The 19,669-nt window shown below is 43.2% G+C and overlaps 1 protein-coding gene across 2 annotated transcripts in view; it reads left to right on the plus strand.

Annotated features, from left to right (window-relative positions):
* HSF2BP (heat shock transcription factor 2 binding protein) overlaps positions 1-19,669 on the plus strand; it is a 99,844-nt gene that overhangs the window by 28,493 nt on the left and 51,682 nt on the right. For both annotated transcript variants that reach the window (XM_035030091.1, XM_035030090.1), the window contains one exon: positions 10,032-10,149. In XM_035030091.1, the coding sequence (XP_034885982.1) occupies positions 10,032-10,149 (118 nt within the window). The remainder of the gene's footprint in view (positions 1-10,031; positions 10,150-19,669) is intronic.

Raw genomic sequence — 19,669 nt, forward strand, 5'->3', positions numbered from 1 at the left:
CCCCCCCCCCCCCCCCCCCCCCCGCGAATCTGGTAAGCGTCAGTCAGTAAGAAGACTGATCTAGGAAACAGGATGGTTTTGCATGTTCTGTTCAGTTCTGTGCGTGGAAGGAAGTCAAAACAAAACTAAGTTTAGCTGCTTGTTATTAGGAATCATTTTACGAACATCTAGCTGAAGTAGAAGCCTTAAGCGTAAGCGAAGCTCTTGCTATTGTTTTGGTACAATAATTAAATAATTCCAAAACCCTAAATTGTCTCCCAAAGATTACAGTTTTTCTAGGATAGAATTCTACGGCAAAACTGCTGTAAGGAATAAGGCCAAGTAACTAGATAATTAATAAATCCTATCTTAGTATAGTGGGAGGTGGTAGTTACTAGTATTATTGTTCTGATGTCAGTGAAATAGTTAGATCTATTGCCATGACTGTTAGATTTACTCTTTATATATTTGCTCTTTCCCATTGCTCTTTCCTTTCTGCTCTGTCCTATGCCACTCTTAGGGTAATTCTCTGCTATTAAAGAGAGAGGAAATCTTATTTTTCCTCATGGCATTATCCTTCATTTACTGAAATCCTAATAAGGTAGAACCTGTGTAGACATTTTCTTCATAATCCCTTAAAAATTGGTGATACTTCTTTGAGGTGGATATTGAGACTGTGACAGTGTCTGGGCCAGTCCTGGTTTAGCCTGGCCCTTTTCCAGGATCGCATGGCACGCTTCCGACAGGGCGCCTTCAGGTGGAGGGGGCTTGCATTGCTCCACTTTTTAAATTGTTTTAAGGTCTTTTTTTAAACAGAAGGCATGCAAAGTGAGATAAGTCAGAGAAGGAAAATACTGTATGATCTCACTCAAATGTGGAATTTAAGAAACAAAACAAACAAGAAAAGGGGAAAAAGAGAGAGAGAGAGAGAAACCAAGGAACAGACTCTTAACTCTAGACAACACACTACACTGGTGGTCACCAGAGGGGGAGGTGAGCCGGGGGATAGAGGAAATAGGGGGTGGGGAGTGAGGAGTGCACTTGTCCTGATGAGCACCGGGTGATGTATGGAAGTCCAATCACTACATTGCACACCTGAAACTAATATTACACTGTATGTTAGCTACCTGGAATTGAAATAAAAACTTACAAAAAATTAAAATTTACATACAGTAAACTCACCCATGTCATGAATGTAAGAGCTCCCGAGACTTGATAGCAGAGCACCCTTGTGTCCGTGATCATCACTTCTCCATTCTTCTACTTGTCCCTGTCCTCCCACATACTCGCACTACCGCAGGCAAGCAATGTGGGAAAGAGATGGGCTGGGAGTTGAGGCCCAGTGGCCAGTTCAGCTTCTGTCTCTGACCAGCCCTGTGTTCTTGTGTCCGTGACCCTCGGTTTCATCTTCTGAGGAGTGTCTCAGACCCCACGTGGTGACTGAGGTCTGTGCTAACCCTAGGCTTGAGTGGTTGTGCCTGTGGAAGGGGAAGGTGCCAGTTCTGTCCCTTGACCTGTGTGTGGTCTTCTGTCTGCTAGTCCGAGTCTGTAGGGAAGAGTCCGTGATAGCACTTGGGTGGTTTCCACTCTTTGGCTATTACAGGTCTTGCTGCTGTGAACATTCATGTAGAAGTTTCTGTGTGAACGCATGTTTTTGGTTCTCTTGGGCATACACCTAGGAGTGGAATTGCTGGGTCATAGGATAGTTCTGTGCTTCACTTTCTAAGAAACTGCCAGACCATTTTCCCCAGCAACTGTGCCATTTTACACTCTGATGGCTACTTTTTCCTGTGTCTTCAGGACAGTCCATCTTTTTCTGTGTGTGTGTGTGGGTATGTATCTTTGGTGTTGTTGGAGGTGGTTGAGCTCTAGGAGAGATCATCAGGGACTGCCTAGATCCTCACCACTGTTGTTGGATGTCCTTAAAGGCGAGGTTGGCTTGTAGAGAGCTGATCTCCAGTTTGAGTACTGATCACCATCATTTTGTCCTGGTTCTGTGTCTGAATCATTTATTGAATTTACTGTCAGGACAGTAGCCAAACAGAAGCATTTAAGACTCAGGCAACAGATAATGGAGCTGTGTAACTGGATGCACTAGAAGAAGAAAGACACTCTGAAACCATGACCCAGGTGACTTCATAAGCAGCCCAGAATTGCTCCTTTTCCCTAGTGAGGTAAGACCGAGCAACAAGCAGCACTAAGGCAGGCTCTGGGCAGGAGTGTCCTTCCTAAATTCTCTTCTGGCATGGACACTTCTTGAACTACAGAGATAACTAGGAGGCTCTCTGTCATCAGACAAGTGTAATAAGGGGCTGGGTTGAGGGTGTTCCGTTGACATACTAACTTATGAAAAGGAGGAAGGAGCACTGTTTCATGATTAGTTAACTGACTAGAAGAAAAGTGCTGGTATTTCTAGTTAGTGTCTGGGATGATACTGCGTGTGATGCCATAAGGCTAAAAGGTGATCCTAGTTCAGGCCTGAAGACTGTTGGATTTGGCTGAGTGGCAGTTGCTCTGAGATAAGTAGGCAGTAAGCCTTGCCCCCTGGGTCAAGGGACAGGCTCTGAGAGGAGGTGGGTCTTTGATGCATGCCTTGTTGTTGAGGTAACATTCCTAGAGCATCACTTTTCAATCTCAGCACTAGAATTTTCTGTTGTGGGAGCCTTCCTTTGTGTTGTAGGAGGTTAGCAGCACGCCTAGACTCTACCCATTAGAGAGGCCTATAGTAGCCCCCGAAGTGTGACAATCAAAAATGTCTCCAGATATTGCCGAGTATCTCCTAGGAGCAAAATCACCTTTCTCTGCCACTTTGAGAACCACTGCCCTAGATCATGACCTTAACCTTTCATGTACATAGACAGATTTATGATACTCTGGGATATGAGAGGTAATTGTTGAAAGAAATTTCAGGATCATTGAAGGCATTTTTTGTTTCTGTGTTCCATGGGCATGGTTCTGACATACTTGATTTAGTTAAGTCACACAGATGTCTTGCTAATTCAGGAGAATTTGGTATATATTATCTACAATATCTAGTTAGTCATAGAAATTTTCTTAATTGTCTTTTAGTGATTAGTCTTGGATAATTTTGGATATTTTGTAATCTTTCCTTAGATAATAGCTTTCCTTCAGTTGACGGAGTATGGCCTAGATAAAGAAATGCTGTTTTGTGGAATTGGAGTGTTTCCTTAGATGCTCATGTCCTTTTTCATCTTGCTCAGTGAGGAAATAATTATAGTCAACCTTGGAGTTTTCCAGATTAATGGAACATAAGAGGCAGTTAATGTACATGTTGGATCAGAGGGATCCCCAACAAAGACTTCACCCAAGTATCCTTAAGATCTGGGATTAAGATTTGAGAGAAGTGTGGAACTTCAGTGAATCCCTGGGGATATAACTTTCTAGGTGAATTGTTGGTTTTTCTAGGTGAAGGCAAGTAAATTGGCCAACTTTATAGAATGGGACACTAAAGAAACCTGAGCATTAATCTGTTACTGTAAAGAATTTGGCTTCATCTAAAAAAAAAAAAGGATGCCTGTGTGGCTCAGTTTGTTAAACGTCTGGCTTCAGCTCAGGTCATGATCTCAGGGTTCTGGTATCGAGTCCCACATCGGGCTCCTTACTCAGCAGGAAGCCTGCTTCTCCCTCTGCCTGCCGCTCCCCCTGCTTGTGCTCACTTGCTCTCTCTCTCTCTCTGGCAAATAAATAAATAAAATCTTAAAAAAAAAAAAAAAGAATTTGGCTTCAGAAGGCACAAAGAGAGGGTGGGTGGCATATGGTTGGGCAGTACAGCAAAATGGGGTATAATTGTTTTGTTACTTGTTCACAGATCTTGGATGAAGCCATATCCTTGACCATTAGGCTTTTTTTTTTTTTAAAGATTTTATTTATTTATTTGACAGAGAGAGACACAGCGAGAGAGGAAACACAAGCAGGGGGAGGGGGAGAAGGAGAAGCAGGCTTCCTACGGAGCGGGGAGCCTGATGCGGGGCTCGATCCCAGGACCCTGAGATCATGACCTGAGCTGAAGGCAGATGCTTAACGACTGAGCCACCCAGGCGCCCCGACCATTAGGCTTTTTAAAAAACAGGTGACACTAGGGGATTGCAGGGACTGGTACAAGGAATGACTAGTCCTTTTTCTGTGAAGCTGGTCACAGTTGGCCTGTGGCCTTCTGAGGCTTCAGCTCAAGAGGGCATCAAGAAATTAAAGATTTAGCAGAACTCTTTTGGCTTTTGGTCTAGTTATTGGACTCTGTCCATAGAATCTTTTCCTCATAGAGATTTTGGGACATAGTTCATTCTTGGTAATTTCTTGAATCATACATAGTTGGACAAATTAATATTCCGATCAGCTATAATTTGTGTATGGGAGAATTCTCTGGGATTTCTACAAGTCATCCTTCTGTAGTCCCACAAAAATCAGATCAGCCAAACTACGAGCAAAACTGAGTTCTGGGGGCCACTTCCCAGTGGGACTGGGCATCCTCTCAGCTCCGAGGGGGGTTTCCATGAAAAGCGTACAGAAGCAGAGTTTTCACATTGAGACTGCCCATGGCCCTTGACGCTCTCCCTCACCCCTGACAGCTGAATAATTGACTTGATAAGAAACTACTACAGCAAATGCAAAGAAACAAAAAACAAACAATAAAACAAAGGTCACAATATTAAAATTAGAGGAAACTTGCTTATGTTTCTTAAAAAAAATATGGTACAGTGTTAGTACTGCAGATAAGAGGTTTATATACAAGAACAGGTCCAAGATGAGCAGCTGAGACTAAGTAATGTATCAAACATGAAAATTGTATCTCTGTTGTTACTGTTATTTTTAATTAATTAATTAATTTTTTAAAAAAGATTTTATTTATTTATTTGACAGAGAGAGACAAAGCGAGAGAGGGAACATAAGCAGGGGGAGTAGGAGAGGGAGACGCAGGCTTCCCGCCGAGCAGGGAGCCCGACGTGGGGCTCGATCCCAGGACCCTGGGATCAGGGCCTGAGCCGAAGGCAGATGCTTAACGACTGAGCCACCCAGGCGCCCCTGAATTTTATCTCCCAACCCATCCATGCAGGTTGACCTCTTCAGCACAGTTTGGATTTCTTTCTTTCTTTCTTTTTTTTTTTTTTTAAGATTTTACTTATTTATTTGACAGAGAGAGACACAGCGAGAGAGGGAACACAAGCAGGGGGAGTGGGAGAGGGAGAAGCAGGCTTCCCGCGGAGCAGGGAGCCCGATGTGGGACTCGATCCCAGGATCCTGGGATCATGACCTGAGCCGAAGGCAGATGCTTAATGACTGAGCCACCCCAGGCGCCCCTGAATTTTATCTCCCAGCCCATCCATGCAGGTTGACCTCTTCAGCACAGTTTGGATTTCTTTCTTTTTTTTTTTAAGATTTTATTTATTTGACAGAGAGAGACACAGCGAGAGAGGGAACACAAGCAGGGGGAGTGGGAGAGGGAGAAGCAGGCTTCCCGCTGACCAGGGAGCCTGATGCGGGGCTCGATCCCAGGACCCTGGGATCATGACCCAAGCCGAAGGCAGACGGTTAATGACTGAGCCACCCAGGCGCCCCTATTTTAAATTTATTTTTAAACAGGTTTTCTGAGATATAATAATATACTCTACAAATCGCCAATTTAAAGTATACACTTTGATGGTTTCATGTGGTTGTGCCTCCATTTCCACAGTTCATTTTGAATCATTTTCATCACCCTGAGAAGAAAGGAAGAAATCCCCCTAACCTTAGCCATCACTCCCCAATACTGCCATTCCCCAAGCTCTAGGCAACCACTGATCTGCTTTCTATCTCTGGATTTGCCTATTCTTGACATTTCATATGGTAGAATCATAGCGTATGTGGTCCTTTGTGCCAGGCTTCTTTCACTTAGTGTCATGTTTTCGAGGTCTGTCCACGTCATTCCTTTGTATGGCAGGGTGATATTGTGTACGGCCATACCACATTTATTCATTATCAGTTGATGGATGTTGGGTTGTTTCTACTTTTTTGTTATTATGAATAATGATGCTGTGAACATTTGTGTACAAGTTTTGGTGAGGACATGTGTTTTCATTTCTAGGGGTAGAATTGCTGGGTCACATGATCATATGGTTTTAACCATCTGAGGGGCTGTCAGGCCATTTTCCAATCCTACCAGCAATGCCTGAGGGCTTCAGTTGCTCCAGATACTCATCAGTATTTTTTAATTAACTTTCTGATTGTGGCCATCCTAGTGGGCGTGAAGTGGGATCTAACTGTGGTTTTGATGTGCATTTCCCTGCTGGCTGATAATGTTGAGCATCCTTTCATGTACTTATTGGCCATCTGTATGTCTTCCTTGGGGAAATGTTTATTCAACACTTTTGCCCATTTTGAAATTTGTAAGAGTTTTTTTTGTATATTCCAGATACCAGTCCCTTATCAGATATGTGATTTATAAAATTTTTCTCTCATTCTGTCACTTGCCTTATTACTTTCTTGATAGCATCCTTTGAAGTACAGAAGTTTTAAATTTTGATGATATCCAGTTTTTTTATCTTTAGTTGCTTGTGTTTTTGGTGTCACATCTGAGAAACCATTGTCTAATCTAAGGTCATGAAGATTTATATATATATATATTTTTTTTAAGATTTTATTTATTTGAGAGAGAGAGAATGAGAGAGAGCACATGAGAGGGAGGAGGGTCAGAGGGAGAAGCAGACCCCCTGCTGAGCAGGGAGCCCGATGCGGGACTCGATCCCGGGACTCCAGGATCATGACCTGAGCCGAAGGCAGTCGCTTAACCGACTGAGCCACCCAGGCGCCCCAAGGTCATGAAGATTTATCCCTATGTTTTCTTCTAAGACTTTTATAGTTTTAGCTGGACATTTAAGTCTTTGGTCCATTTTGAGTTAATTTTTATATTTGTTGTCAGAGGTTCGACTTTATTTGTTTGCATGGGAATATCCAGTTGTTCCAGCACCATTTGTTAAAAAGATTATTCATTTGTCCTTTCTCCATTGAATTATTTTGACAGCCTTCTTGAAAATCAGTTGAGGAAAATAATATGAGGGCTTATTTCTGGATTCTCAATTCTACCATTGATCTATATTTCTGTCATTATGCTAGTACCTTGTTATTATAATTTCTATTGATATAAATAAGACAAAATTATTACAACCTAAAGCAAAAATATCAGACATAACACATCTCAACTCTTTGTATATATGTATTTAAGACTTTAAAAAAAAGATTTTATTGAGAGAGAGAGACAGGATGAGAGAGAACAGAAGCAGGGTGGAGGGGCAGAGGGAGAGGGAGAAGCAGGCTCCCCGCTGAGCAGGGAGCCCAGCGCGGAGCTTGATCCCAGGACCCCAGGATCATGACCTGAGCAAAAGGCAGACACTTAACTGACTGAGCCACCCAGGCACCCCAAGATTTTTTTTTAAGTAATCTCTACACCCAGCCTGGGGCTTGAACTCATGACCCTGAGATCAAGAATCGCATCCTCCTCTGACTGAGCCAGCCAGGCATTCCTCAACTCTTTGTATTTTTATCAGCATCCATAACTGACACCAGATTAATTTCTTAAATTATGTAATTACTATGGTAACTTATAGAAATAATTGTAAATAATTTTAAAGAAAAATAAACCTATAAAATATAAGTACATTTTAACAGAAAATTACACTAGCAATCCTTTGTAGTCTTGGAGTTGCCTCATAAGCATCCCAAACAGATTGACGAATACTGGGGCCATGTGTAGGAATTAATTCATACTTATTTTACTTGGTAGTTTGCTCTTTAGTTATTGATACTCAGTGAAGTACAGGATTGGCGTTCGCTATTCCAATACTGGATACATGGTACGGGATTTGTTGTGCTTTGTTGGATGATGTTTTGCTCTGTAACACTTTCTTCGGTGATACCTTAGTGATGTCCTGTTCTCTGTTGCTTATAACAAACCACCTGAAGCTTCAGGTCTTTAAACAAGCACATTTACTTTGCTTATGAGCCTGCAGTTTGCTCAGGGCTTGGCAGGGGTGATTTGCTGCCCCTCTGCCGTGTATGGGGCCTCAGCTGGGGCCGCTCAAAGCATGGAGCGATGGAACAGTGGGGGGCTCGTGGGGGCCGCTCTCCTCATGTAGTCTCAGGGCTTCTCACTGTGCCCTCTTTCTATGGTCTTTGCATCATGGCAGCCTCAGCATAGTTAGAGTTCTTTCTTAGTGACTCTGGGCTTCTAGAGAAGGTGGCAAGAGACCAAGGTAGAAGCCTTGAAAGTCACACAGTGTTAGTTCTGCTGCATTCTGCTAGTTACACAAGTCACAGAGCAGGGACAATTCAGGGTTTGCATGTTGGAGGCATGGTCTGTGGGCAAGTCATCTCTGGAAATTGGCTACTAAAGGATGTAGCTAGATGTAAGTTTTTCTGTGGGGTTTCCAGGAGGTGGTCAGCTATAGTTGCTCAAAGAAGGCTTTCCTCTGAAAAACAACCTTAAAATGACTTTCTATGAGTTTATGATGCCAAATGCTTGAAGGTTCAGTTTCCCCGCAAATGTTTCTTTACTAAAATTAGAGTATGTCATATACTAGAAAATATAATTATCAGGTTCAAATTCATTGAACAAAGAAGGCAAGTTCATGTCAGTGAAGGGTCCCATCTTCAGTAAAGTGAAATTATATACCAGATAACACTGCATCAATTTATGAGGTGAAACTTGCTGGAAAGGCAAGCAGAAGTGGGAAAAAAAAAATCTGTTAGGTTTAAGAGACTTTTAATATCCCTCTCTTGATTCTTCTCAGTCCAGATAGACAAAAATAAATAGGAATGTCCAGGATTGATTCCATAAAGTTGATCTGATAGCATAGATAAAATTTTATATTCTGGGGCGCCTGGGTGGCTCAGTTGGTTAAGCAACTGCCTCTGGCTCAGGCCATGATCCTGGAGTCCCGGGATCGAGTCCCACATCGGGCTCCCTGCTCGGCGGGGGGTCTGCTTCTCCCTCTGACCCTCTTCCCTCTTGTGCTCTCTGTCTCTCATTCTCTCTCTCTCAAATAAATAAATAAAATCTTTAAAAAAAAATTTTATATTCTGCCATCAGATTAATCAGAGGCAGAAGAAATAAGTGATAAAATTCATCCTCCATTCTTGATAATTAACAGCAAACTGAAAATAGAAGAAAAGTTCCTTAAACTAGTAAAGGCTATTTATGAGGATCACATGTGAGACGCGTCTACCTGTGAATTACTGGAAGCACACCCCTCGGAGCGGGGAGGCCATGGCTGCTGCCCTGCTTCTCTTCCAGTTGGGCCTGTGCCTTTGAGTTAGGAGCGCTAGTTCCTGTACTCTTAGACCTAGCTAAAGAAGGGTCCCACCAACGCATGCTAAGTACCCTGGGAGCACTGATGTAACCTGATGGGTGTCCAGTGCTGCTGACAGAACCAGTATGAGCTGCGGCCTTGGAATGCCAGACGGAGCCCCGGGAATTACCTGGCTTGATCTCCATGCTGGTTTTGCAGGGCCTCAGGCATGAAGAAACATGATACTTGCCGACCCACAATAGGATGTAAAATTTAGAAAAAGAGCCTTTCTCAGGATGGTGTTCATATTCTTTCTTGATCTCATGATTTCAGTTTGCTATTGTGGTTCAAAGTCATTAGGATTTCACTCCCAGGACTGAAAGTGGATTTTAGTGTCTTTGGTCCCAGATAAAGTAATACGCATCCACCTTCAGTTTGAGCCCTGACTGCCCAGAGCTGTGTAATCCGGTATTCTGGAGCATGCTGTGGTCCGGTTGCAGACGCACTTAGATTCCGTGCTCTGTTCTGCTCCCGAGGCATCTGCTAATCACAGAGGACATTACTCATCACCTTAATAACCGCTGTGGTTGTCAGTTACTCTTTCTGGGCTGTCAGCTCCTGGATGGCGCTGTTTGGTAGCACCTCGTGGGCTAGTCTGTGTTTTCATTAGGTCTGTTCAGGAAAAAATAGCAAAAAATGCTCTGTCTCGGGGCGGCTTTTCCAGACTCTGGAGTAACCGTGATTCTGATGCTCTGTTCTGTCTTTCTGTTGCAGATGTTGCTGCCATAGCGTGTGGTCGCGAGTTCTTGGTTAACTCAAGTCGGGTGCTGCTGGACACCATACTGCAGCTTCTGGGGGACCTGAAGCCAGGACAGTGTACCAAACTCAAAGTGTACGGTGGACGATGTTAAAAAGCTCATGTTTATTTAGTTAATAGTTAGAATTTGCTGATTGGGCTTCTTTTTCAAGTAAACACAGTTAACTTGGCAATAGTTCTAAAAAAATAGAAGAAACACATTGCCTGGAGAATTAAGGGATGCACTCTTTATTCAGTACTCTTTTAGAAAAATCATAAGAAACGAAAACAATGTTCTCACCTTAGAGCAATCAGTGAGTCCCAGATGCTATTATGTGACACTTCAGTTTATATTAATTACCTCGAAATGAACCTGTATTCATTTGTTACAGCAGTGTCCCACTGCCAGGGACCCAAACCTGTATTGGGTTTCTACTGGGTAACAAGTCTCGTGGTTAAAACAACACGTCCTTCATGCTTCTGTAGGTTAGAAGTCTGAGATGGCTTGCCTGGGTCTCTGACTAGGGTCTCTGGCCAAAACCAAGGTGTTGTCCAGGCTGGGCTCTTTTCCAGAGGCTCTGGGCAAGAGTGCTTCTAGGAATGTTCAGGTTGCTGGCGAATCCAGTTCCTTGCACTTGTAGGACTTAGGCCCCTGTTCCTCGCTGGCTGTCACATGGGGGCTTTTTTAGCTTGCGGGGCTGACCGAATTTCTGATTATATGAGCCACCCATCTTCGAGCTCTGGCAGCTCACTGAATCCTTCTTACACTTGGGAGCTCTCGGACTTCCTCTTCTGCTACCAGCTAGAGAGAATGCTGTGCTTTTGATGGGCTCATGGGTTTAGTTAGGCATCACGGGATAAACTTCCTTTTGATGAACTCAGAGTCACCTGAGGAGTCATGTCAGTTACGTTTGCAGTGACTCTCTGCCATAGAACTGACCACGACCAGGGTGTTACATTGTGTCCAGCCTGGGGACTAGGGCAGGAGATGTTGGGCCATTTTAGGATTCTGCCTATCACACTGTTCATTCTAGGTGGGTGCTTTTCCTCCTTGGAACATTGTTTCTAATAGCTTCTTTAAAGTCTCTGTCATCTTGGTCTGGTGTTTCTTGGTGGTTTTTTCCCATGCGAGTTGGGATTGTTCCCATTTCTTCATGTGCTGAGTAATTTTGGGTTGTATTGTGGACATCTGAATATTGTGAGACCCTGGGTCTTGTTGAAACTGTGGAGAGTGTTGATGTTTTTGTTTGAGCAGGCAGTCAGCCTGGTTGGGTCCAGATCACAAGCTCTGACCAGCCTTTTGGGTATCGTGCTTTCAGGGTCACTTCCAGCTTCAGAACTGGCCTCTGGTGCCACCCATGCCAGCCTGACACCTGGGTCATCGCTGGCAATTTACTCCTCAGGCTGGGATGTGCTGTTTGTGATTGGACTCACATGTGCACAGCCTGGTGTGAGGCCAGGGGTTCTGAAGAGCCTTGTGAGGTCACCTGCCTGATCTCTTTACTGTCCCCCGTGTGCTGGGTACTTGGTAGTTACTGTCCTTCGCCTGGAGTGCTGGGGTTCCACGTGCCCTGCTGTGTCCGACTTCTGCAGCTTCCAGGGCTGGGGAAGATTTCCTTCCCACACAGCCACGGTGACGTGGGGGCCCCACGCTCTGCAGGGCCCCTTCCTGATGCTCCAGCCTCAGTGGCACTCTGTGCAAGTCAGTGCTGCGCCTGGGCTTGGAGGCTGAGTGGTAAACTTGCTGATGGGTTGCTGGTTCTTGGAATTCTGGACTTCTTCCCAGTCTGCCTGCTTGCTCCTGTTTACTTTTCTGGGGTTTCACGGAGTTGCTCCATATATTCTGTTCAGAATTCATAGCTGTGTTCAGTGGAAGCAGGAGGGTGGGGTGTGACTCCCACCTTATCTGGAAGCAGATTCTCGAGTCTATTCTGATATTTTGTGCTAACAAATATATGTTCATGAGCAATATATAATACAACATAATGTCTAACTCATATGGTTTTGTGTATGTTTTTACATGTGGCTCTATGGATCTAGTTAATTCCTTTTACATATCTTGCATGAGAGAAGGTGTGACATTTGGGTCATTTTATCCTTGACTGACAGGCACTAGGTTATTTTCAGGTTTTACTCCTCACGTGGAGCGGTGTAGTGAGCATCTGTGGCAAATACCTCCTTGCTCACCTGTGTGAGCGCTTCTCTAGGAGCTGTCCCCAAAGTGCAGTATTTGAGAAGGAAGGAAAGCACACTTTCAGGTTGATAAGATGCTGCCAAACGGGTCACCAAAGCCTGCACTTCACCCACATGGCAGCAGTGTTCTGGGTCTCCCACACCTTCCTCAGTGCTTCATTCTTTGTTACTGTCTTATAAAGAATGCTTGTGTTCTCTACATCTGTCTGCCTGTCTCGAGATGGATATTACCAGTGAGTTGAAACTCTTTGCACAGGTTCAGAACAGGTTTTTTTCCTGTGAATTACCTGTTCATGTCTGTTGCCTGTTTTCTGTTGGGTTGTATTTTTCATGACTTGCTGTTGTTTTTTATGTGTTCTGGGATACTACACCATTGTTTGCATCTGTGGTCTGTACAAGGTCAGTGTTTATGGGGCCAGTTAGCCCCCTGCTCCACTTCTGAGGCAAGGCTTTGTGTGGGGGCTGCATCTCTTCTAGTCTCTGTGGTTCCAGCACATGGAGCTCTGTGCCTTTGCATCTTAGGCAGCCCTTGTCCTGCAGTGGGAGATGGGCAGACTTGCATTCAGAGATGTTTGCTTGCTTTCTTGGCAGTTTTCCATCTGCCAGGGAGCAAAGCCCACGTATGGACTGTTCGCCTCAAACCCCACTTGGGATTTCAGCATGCACCGTCCCGAAGCGGCTCTTCTCACTTCATAATCTCTGGCCGCCTTCTGATTTGCATGCCGCTTGGTCATGTTTTTCGTCACTGCTCACTCCCAACCTGGAGTCCTCTGGAACCAGGACCTTTCTTGTACTGCAAGTAAACTTATCTTTTTGGCCTCTCTCTCTGGACTGTAACTTGCCTCTTTCCTGGGGATTTTGCTTTCCTTTTCACCTCTATGATCAAAGGCTACTCATTTTCAGCAGTTTGGGTGCCTCAGACCCAGAGATGGGGATTTTTTAAAAAAAGACTTAAATTTTTTAGAGCAGTTTTGGTTTCACAGCAAAATTTGGAGGAAGATACAGAGATTTTCCATGTACCTTCTGCCCCCACACATGCCTAGTCTTTTCCACTATCAACATCACTCACCAGAATGGTATTTTTTTTTTTTTTTTTGCCAACAATGAACCTACATTGACACATCATAATCATCCAAAGACCATAGTATACCTGAATTTAATCTTAGTGCTGTACATTCGGTTGGTTTGGACCAATGTATTATGACATATATTCATCAGTACGGTAACATACAGAGTGTTTTCACTCCCCTAGAAACGTGTCATATTCTACCTGTTCTTTTTTCCTCCCCCCGCCCCTGCAACCACGGACCCTTTACTGTCTCCACAGTTCTGCCTTTGCCAGAGAGTCCTGTCGCTGGAATCACACAGAACGCTGTCCTCTCAGACTGGCTCTGTCACTCAGTGATCCACACTCACGGTCCCTCCATGTCTTCTCATGGCTTTGAGTTTTAAGAGTTCTTTGTATATTTTGGATAATATTCCTTTATCAGATGTGTCTTTTGCAAATATTTTCTCTCAGTCTGTAGCTTGACTTCTTAGTTTCCTGACATGGTCTTTCACAGAAGTTTTTAATTTTAATGAAGTCCAGCTTATCAATTATTTTTTTCACAGCTTTGGTGTTGTGTCTACAACAGGCATCACCGTATGGGTCATAGATGTTCTCCCAGTTATTCCCTGGGAGCTTTATAGTTTTGCATTTTACATTTGGGTCTGTGATTCACTTTGAGGTAATTTTTATGAAGCATGTAAGATTTGTATCCAGATTCATTTTTGTGTGTGTGGACGTCCAGTTGTTCTAGTGCCACTTGTTGAAGAGACTCTCTTTGCTTCCTTGTGTTGCCTTTGTTTCTTTGTCAAGGATCCGTTAACTATATTTGTGTGGGTCTATTACTAAGCTCTGTTCTGTTCCATTGATCTATTTGTCTTTTCTGTCACCAATACCACACTGTTTTGATCACTGTAGCTTTATGGTGAGTCTTGAAGTCAGGTAGTGTTGGTCCTATAACTTTGTTCTTTTTCAGTGCTGTGTTGGCTATTTTGGGCTTTTTGCCTCTCCATATAACCTTAGAGTCAGTTTGCTAATATCCACAAAATAACTTGCTGGGATTTTGATTGGGATTGCATTGCATCTACAGATCAAGTTGGGAAGAGCTGACATCTTGACAATGTTGAGTCTTCCTATCCATGAAAGTAGAATCAATCTATCTTTCTTTTCTTTTTTTTTTTTAAGATTTATTTATTTATTTGAGAGAGAGAGAGAATGGAGGGGCAGAGGGAGAGGGAGAGAGAAACTCCAGTAGACTCCTCACTGAGCTCAGAGCCTGATGCAGGGCTGGATCTCACGACCCTGAGATCATGACCTGAGCTGAACCCAAGAGTTGAACGTTGAACCAACTGTGCCACCCAGGAGCCCCAGTTTATCTATCTTTCTCCCTTCCCTTCCCTCCCCTCCCCTCCCCTTCCTTTCTTTTTTCTCCTTTCTTGTCTTTCTTTCTGTCTTCCATTTATTTAGTTCTTTGGTTCATCAGAGTTGTGTAGTTTTTTTCATACAGATCTTATATGTATCTTGTTAGATATACACCTGAGTATTTAATTTTTAGGGCTTGCTAATGTGAATGGTATTGCATTTTTAATCTCAAATTCTACTTGTACATTGTTGGTATATAGGAAAGTAGTTGACTTTTGTATGGTTACTGGTATCCTGAAAACTTGCTATAATCTTCTTAGTTCTAGGAGTTTTTTTTGGTTGATTCTTTTAGATTTTCTACATAGATGATTATGTCATCTGTGGACAAAGACAGTTTTATTTCTTCCTTCCCAATCTGTATACATTTTTTAAAAAAAGATTTATTTATTTGAGGGAGAGAGTGCATGCACGTATGTGTGTGAGCAGGGGGAGGGGCAGAGGGAGAGGAAAAGGGAAAGAGGCAGACTCCCTGCTGAGCTCAGAGCTCCACACAGGACTCAATCTCATGACCCTGAGGTCATGACCTGAGCTGAAACTAAGAGTTGGAGGCTTAGCCAACTGAGCCACCCAGGCGCCCCAATCTATCTTTTGTCCTTTCCTGCCCTGTCTTTCCTGTCTTCTCCTGTCCTCTCCATGGCAGACTCCGTGCCCAGCAAGGAGGCCAATGCAGGGTTCAGTCTCACAACCCTGAGATCATGACTTGAAATCATGACCTGAGCTGAAACCAGTTTGTCAAGTTTGTCCAGTAAACTATTCCTAGTTTACTGAGAGTTTTTATCATGAATGGATATTGGATTTTGTCAAATGCTTTTTCTAAATCTATTGATCTGGTTTTGTGATTTTTCTTTTTAGTCTATTGATGTGATGGATTACATTAATTGGTTTTCAAGTATTGAACCAGCCTTGCATACCTAGGATAAATGCCACTTGGCCATGGTGTATAATTCTATTTACGCATTTTTGGATTCAATTCACTAATATTTTGTTGAGGTTTTTTGCATCTGTGTTCATGAGAGGTATTGGTCTATAATTTTCTTGTCTTTTTTTTTTTTTTCTAAAGATTTTATTTATTTATTCATGAGAGACAGAGAGAGAGAGAGAGAGAGAGGCAGAGGGAGAAGCAGGCTCCCAAGGAGCAGGGAGCCCGATGCGGGACTCGATCCCAGGACCCTGGGATCATGACCTGAGCCGAAGGCAGACGCTTAACCATCTGAGCCACCCAGGCGCCCTATAATTTTCTTGTCTTTATCTGGTTTTGGTATTTGGGTAATGCTGTTCTCATAGAATGAGTTAGGAAATATTCTCTGCTTCTGTCCTCTGAAAGAGATTGTAGAGAATTAATACAATTTCTTCCTTAAATATTGGGTAGAATTCACCCGTGAACCCATCTGGGCCTGGTGTTTTCTGTTTTGGAAGGTTATTAATTACTGACTCAATTTCTTTAATAGATAAAGGCCTATACAGGTCATCTGTTTCTTCTTGTGTGAGTTTTGACAAATTGTGTCTTTCAGGGAACAGGTCCATTTCACCCAGGTTATCCAATTTGTGGACATTGAGTTGTTCCTAGTATTTGGTTATTATCCTTTCAATTTCCATGGGATCTGTAGTGATGTCCCTTTTTTCATTTCTGATGTTAGTAATGTGTATCCTCTGTCAAGTTCTTTTCAAAGAAACAGCTTTTGGTTTTCTTGATTTTTTTTTTCTACTGGTTTCTGTATTCAATTTTATTGATTTCTGCTTTAATTCTTATTTGTTTCTTCTGCTTATTATGGACTTAATTTGCTTTTATTTTTTGTGGTTTCCTGAGGTGGAAACCTAGATGATTGATTTTAGATCCTTCTTCTTTTCTAACGTGTATCCAGTACTATACATTTCCCTCTGAGCACTGCTTTTGCTGCATCTCACAAATTTGGTAAGTTGTATTTTCATTTTCATTTAGTTCAAAATATATATTTTTTAAGATTTTATTTATTTGAGGGCGCCTGGGTGGCTCAGTCATTAAGTGTCTGCCTTCGGCTCAGGTCATGATCCCAGGGTCCTGGGATCGAGTCCCACATCGGGCTCCCTGCTCCGCGGGAAGCCTGCTTCTCCCTCTCCCATTCCCCCTGCTTGTGTTACTGCTCTCGCTCTCTCTCTGTCAAATAAATAAATAAAATCTAAAAAAAAAAAAAAAAAAAAAAGATTTTATTTATTTGACAGAGGACAGTGAGAGAGGGAACACAAGCAGGAGAAGGAGAGGGAGAAGCAGGCTTCCTGTGGAGCTGGGAGCCTGATGTGGGGCTTAATCCCAGGACCCTGGGATCATGACCTGAGCTGAAGGCAGACGCTTAAATGACTGAGCCACCCACGCGCCCCAGTTCAAAATATTTCTAAATTTCTCTTGAGACTTCTTTGATCCATGTGTTATTTAGAAGTATGTTGTTTAATCTCCAGGTACTTAGGGATTTTCCAGTTATCTTTCTGTTACTGATTTCTAGTTGAATTCCACTGTGGTCTGAGGGGTGTTAGTCTCTAGTTATAATAGTGGATTTATCTATTTCTGCTTGCAATTCTTTTGCTTCACATGGTTTAACGCTCTGTTGTTAGGTGCATATATGTTAAGGATTGTTATATCTTCTTGAAGGATTGACCCTCTTTTATTATGTAAATACCGTTCTTTATCCCTGGTAACTTCCTTTGTTCTGAAGTTGCTGTGTCTGAAATTAACATAACTGCTCCTACTTTCTTTCAGTTGGTGTTAAAATGGTATATTTTCCTCCATCTGCTTACTTTTAATCTATATTTTTTTAGAGGGGTGGAAGGGGGAGAGGCAGAGGGAGGGAGAGAATCTTAAGCAGGCTTCATGCCCAGCGCAGAGCCCAGTGTGGGGCTTGGTCTCATAGCCCTGAGATCATGACCTGAGCCGAAACCAAGAGTTGAATAGAATGCTTAACTGACATAGCCACCCAGGTGCCCCACTTTTAATCTATATTTATCTTTATATTTAAAGTGGGCTTCTCGTAGACTACATACAGTTGAGCTGTGTCTTTGATCCACTCTGATGGGCAGTCTTTCCATAGGTGCGTTTGGACCATTGACGGTCACAGTGATGACTGATACCGTTGGACTAATGTCGACCACACCCGTGACTCTTCTCTATTTGTTGCCTTTGGTCTTTGTCCTGTTTTTGTCTTCCCCTCTTTTTCTGCCTTGCATGGTTTTAATTGAGCATTTTATATGGTTCCGTTTTCTCTCCTTTTGTAGCGAATCAGCTAAACTACTTTTTCACTGGTTTTCCTTGCTGCCCTACAGCTTGCAGTACGTTTACAACTAATCCACTTCTTTCAGATAATACCGTGTCAGCTCCCAGGTGTTAGGAGTGCCTTCTGGTCACGTGGTCATCCTGATTCCTAGCCCCCCATGCCTCGTGTCCCTGCTGCCATGCACTTCCTTACCTGCAAGTCATGATCATTGACTGACGTCGTGCCTGTTATTTTGAATGAACTGCTGATAGATCAAGTAAGAATAAGAAAAGCAAGTTTTTACTTTTCCTTCACTTATTCCTTCTTCAGACCTCTTTCTTTTTTTAAAGTAGATTTGAGTTCTGACTTATGTTCCTTTTCTCTAAAGAGCTTTTAACATTTCTTGCAAGGCAGGTCTATTGGCAGCAAATTCCAATTTTTGTCTAAGAAACTCTTCGTTTCTCCTTCATTTTTTTAAAGATTTTATTGTCAGTGAGAGAAAGAAAGAGAACAAGCAGGGGGAGCTGCAGGCAGAGGGAGAAGCAGGTTCCCCACTGAGCAGGGAGCCTGATGTGGGGCTTGATCCCAGGACCCTAGGATCATGACCTGAGCTGAAGACAGACACTCAACTGACGGAGCCACCCAGGCGCCCTTCTCCATTATTTTTTAAAGGATAATTTCATTGGATGCAGAATTCTAGGTTTTTTGTTTTTTGTTTTTTTTCCCCTCTCAACACTTTAAATATTTCGCTCTCCTCTCTGAGGAGAAGCCGGTGTAATTCTTGTCTATGGTCCCGTTTAGGTAGGTGTTTTTTTCCTTTGGCTTCCCTGTTCAGGATTTTTTTCTTTATCTCTGATTTTCTGCAGTTTGGAAATGATGTTCGCAGGTGTAGTTGATTTTTGCACTGTCTTCCGCTGCTTTCTCTCTCGCTTCTCCTCTGCTGTTCCCACTTCACAGAGGTCATACCTTCTGTGTCGTCCCACAGTCCTTGGGCATTCTGCTCTGGTTTTTTGTCTTTGTTCCCTTTGTGTTGTAGTTTTGCCGGTTTCTTTTGATATATCCTCCAGTTCAGAGATGCTTTCTCAGCCATGTCCAGTCCACTAGGAAGCCCATCAAATGCATTCTTCATTTCTGTTACAGTGTTTTTGTCTCTAGTGTTTTTTTCTGGTGCTTTCTTAGGATTTCCATCTCTCTCTTTACGTTTGCCCATCTGTTCTTGCATGCTGTCTGCTTTACCCATCAGGGCCTCTGGCATATTAGTCAGAATTGTTCTGAATTCCCGGCTGATAATTCTAACATGTCGGCCATGTCTGGCTCTGTTGTGTTCTCTGTCTGCAAATGTGTTCTTTAGCCTTTTGCCTTGTGATTTTTTTTCTTGATAGCCAGATGTCCTGGGAAGGAACTGCTGTGAATAACCTTTAGTACCGTGGTGGTGAGGTGTTGGGAGGGAGGGATACATTCTATAGTCCTGTGATCAGGGCTCATGCTTCCAGTGAGCCTTTGCTCTGGACACTGAACTTCACAAGTGTCTCTCAGTTATTTCTTCCCCCTGTCCCTCTTAAGTGGAAGAGGATTGCTGGAGTGGTGGTGTTGGTTATTTCCTTTCCCTAGAGTTAGGCTCTGGTTGACTCGTTTCCCCTGAGGGCAGGCCTTGTTGGGAAGAACAGAGTGCCCGGGTATGTGTCAAAGTGGGTGCTTTTCCCCTGTGCCTGCTCTGGAAGCCTGGTCGGGCTCC

The sequence above is a fragment of the Mirounga leonina genome, unplaced genomic scaffold (assembly GCF_011800145.1).
Source record: "Mirounga leonina isolate KUSES-001 unplaced genomic scaffold, KU_Mleo_1.0 Mir_353, whole genome shotgun sequence".
Taxonomy (NCBI): Eukaryota; Metazoa; Chordata; class Mammalia; order Carnivora; family Phocidae; genus Mirounga; species Mirounga leonina.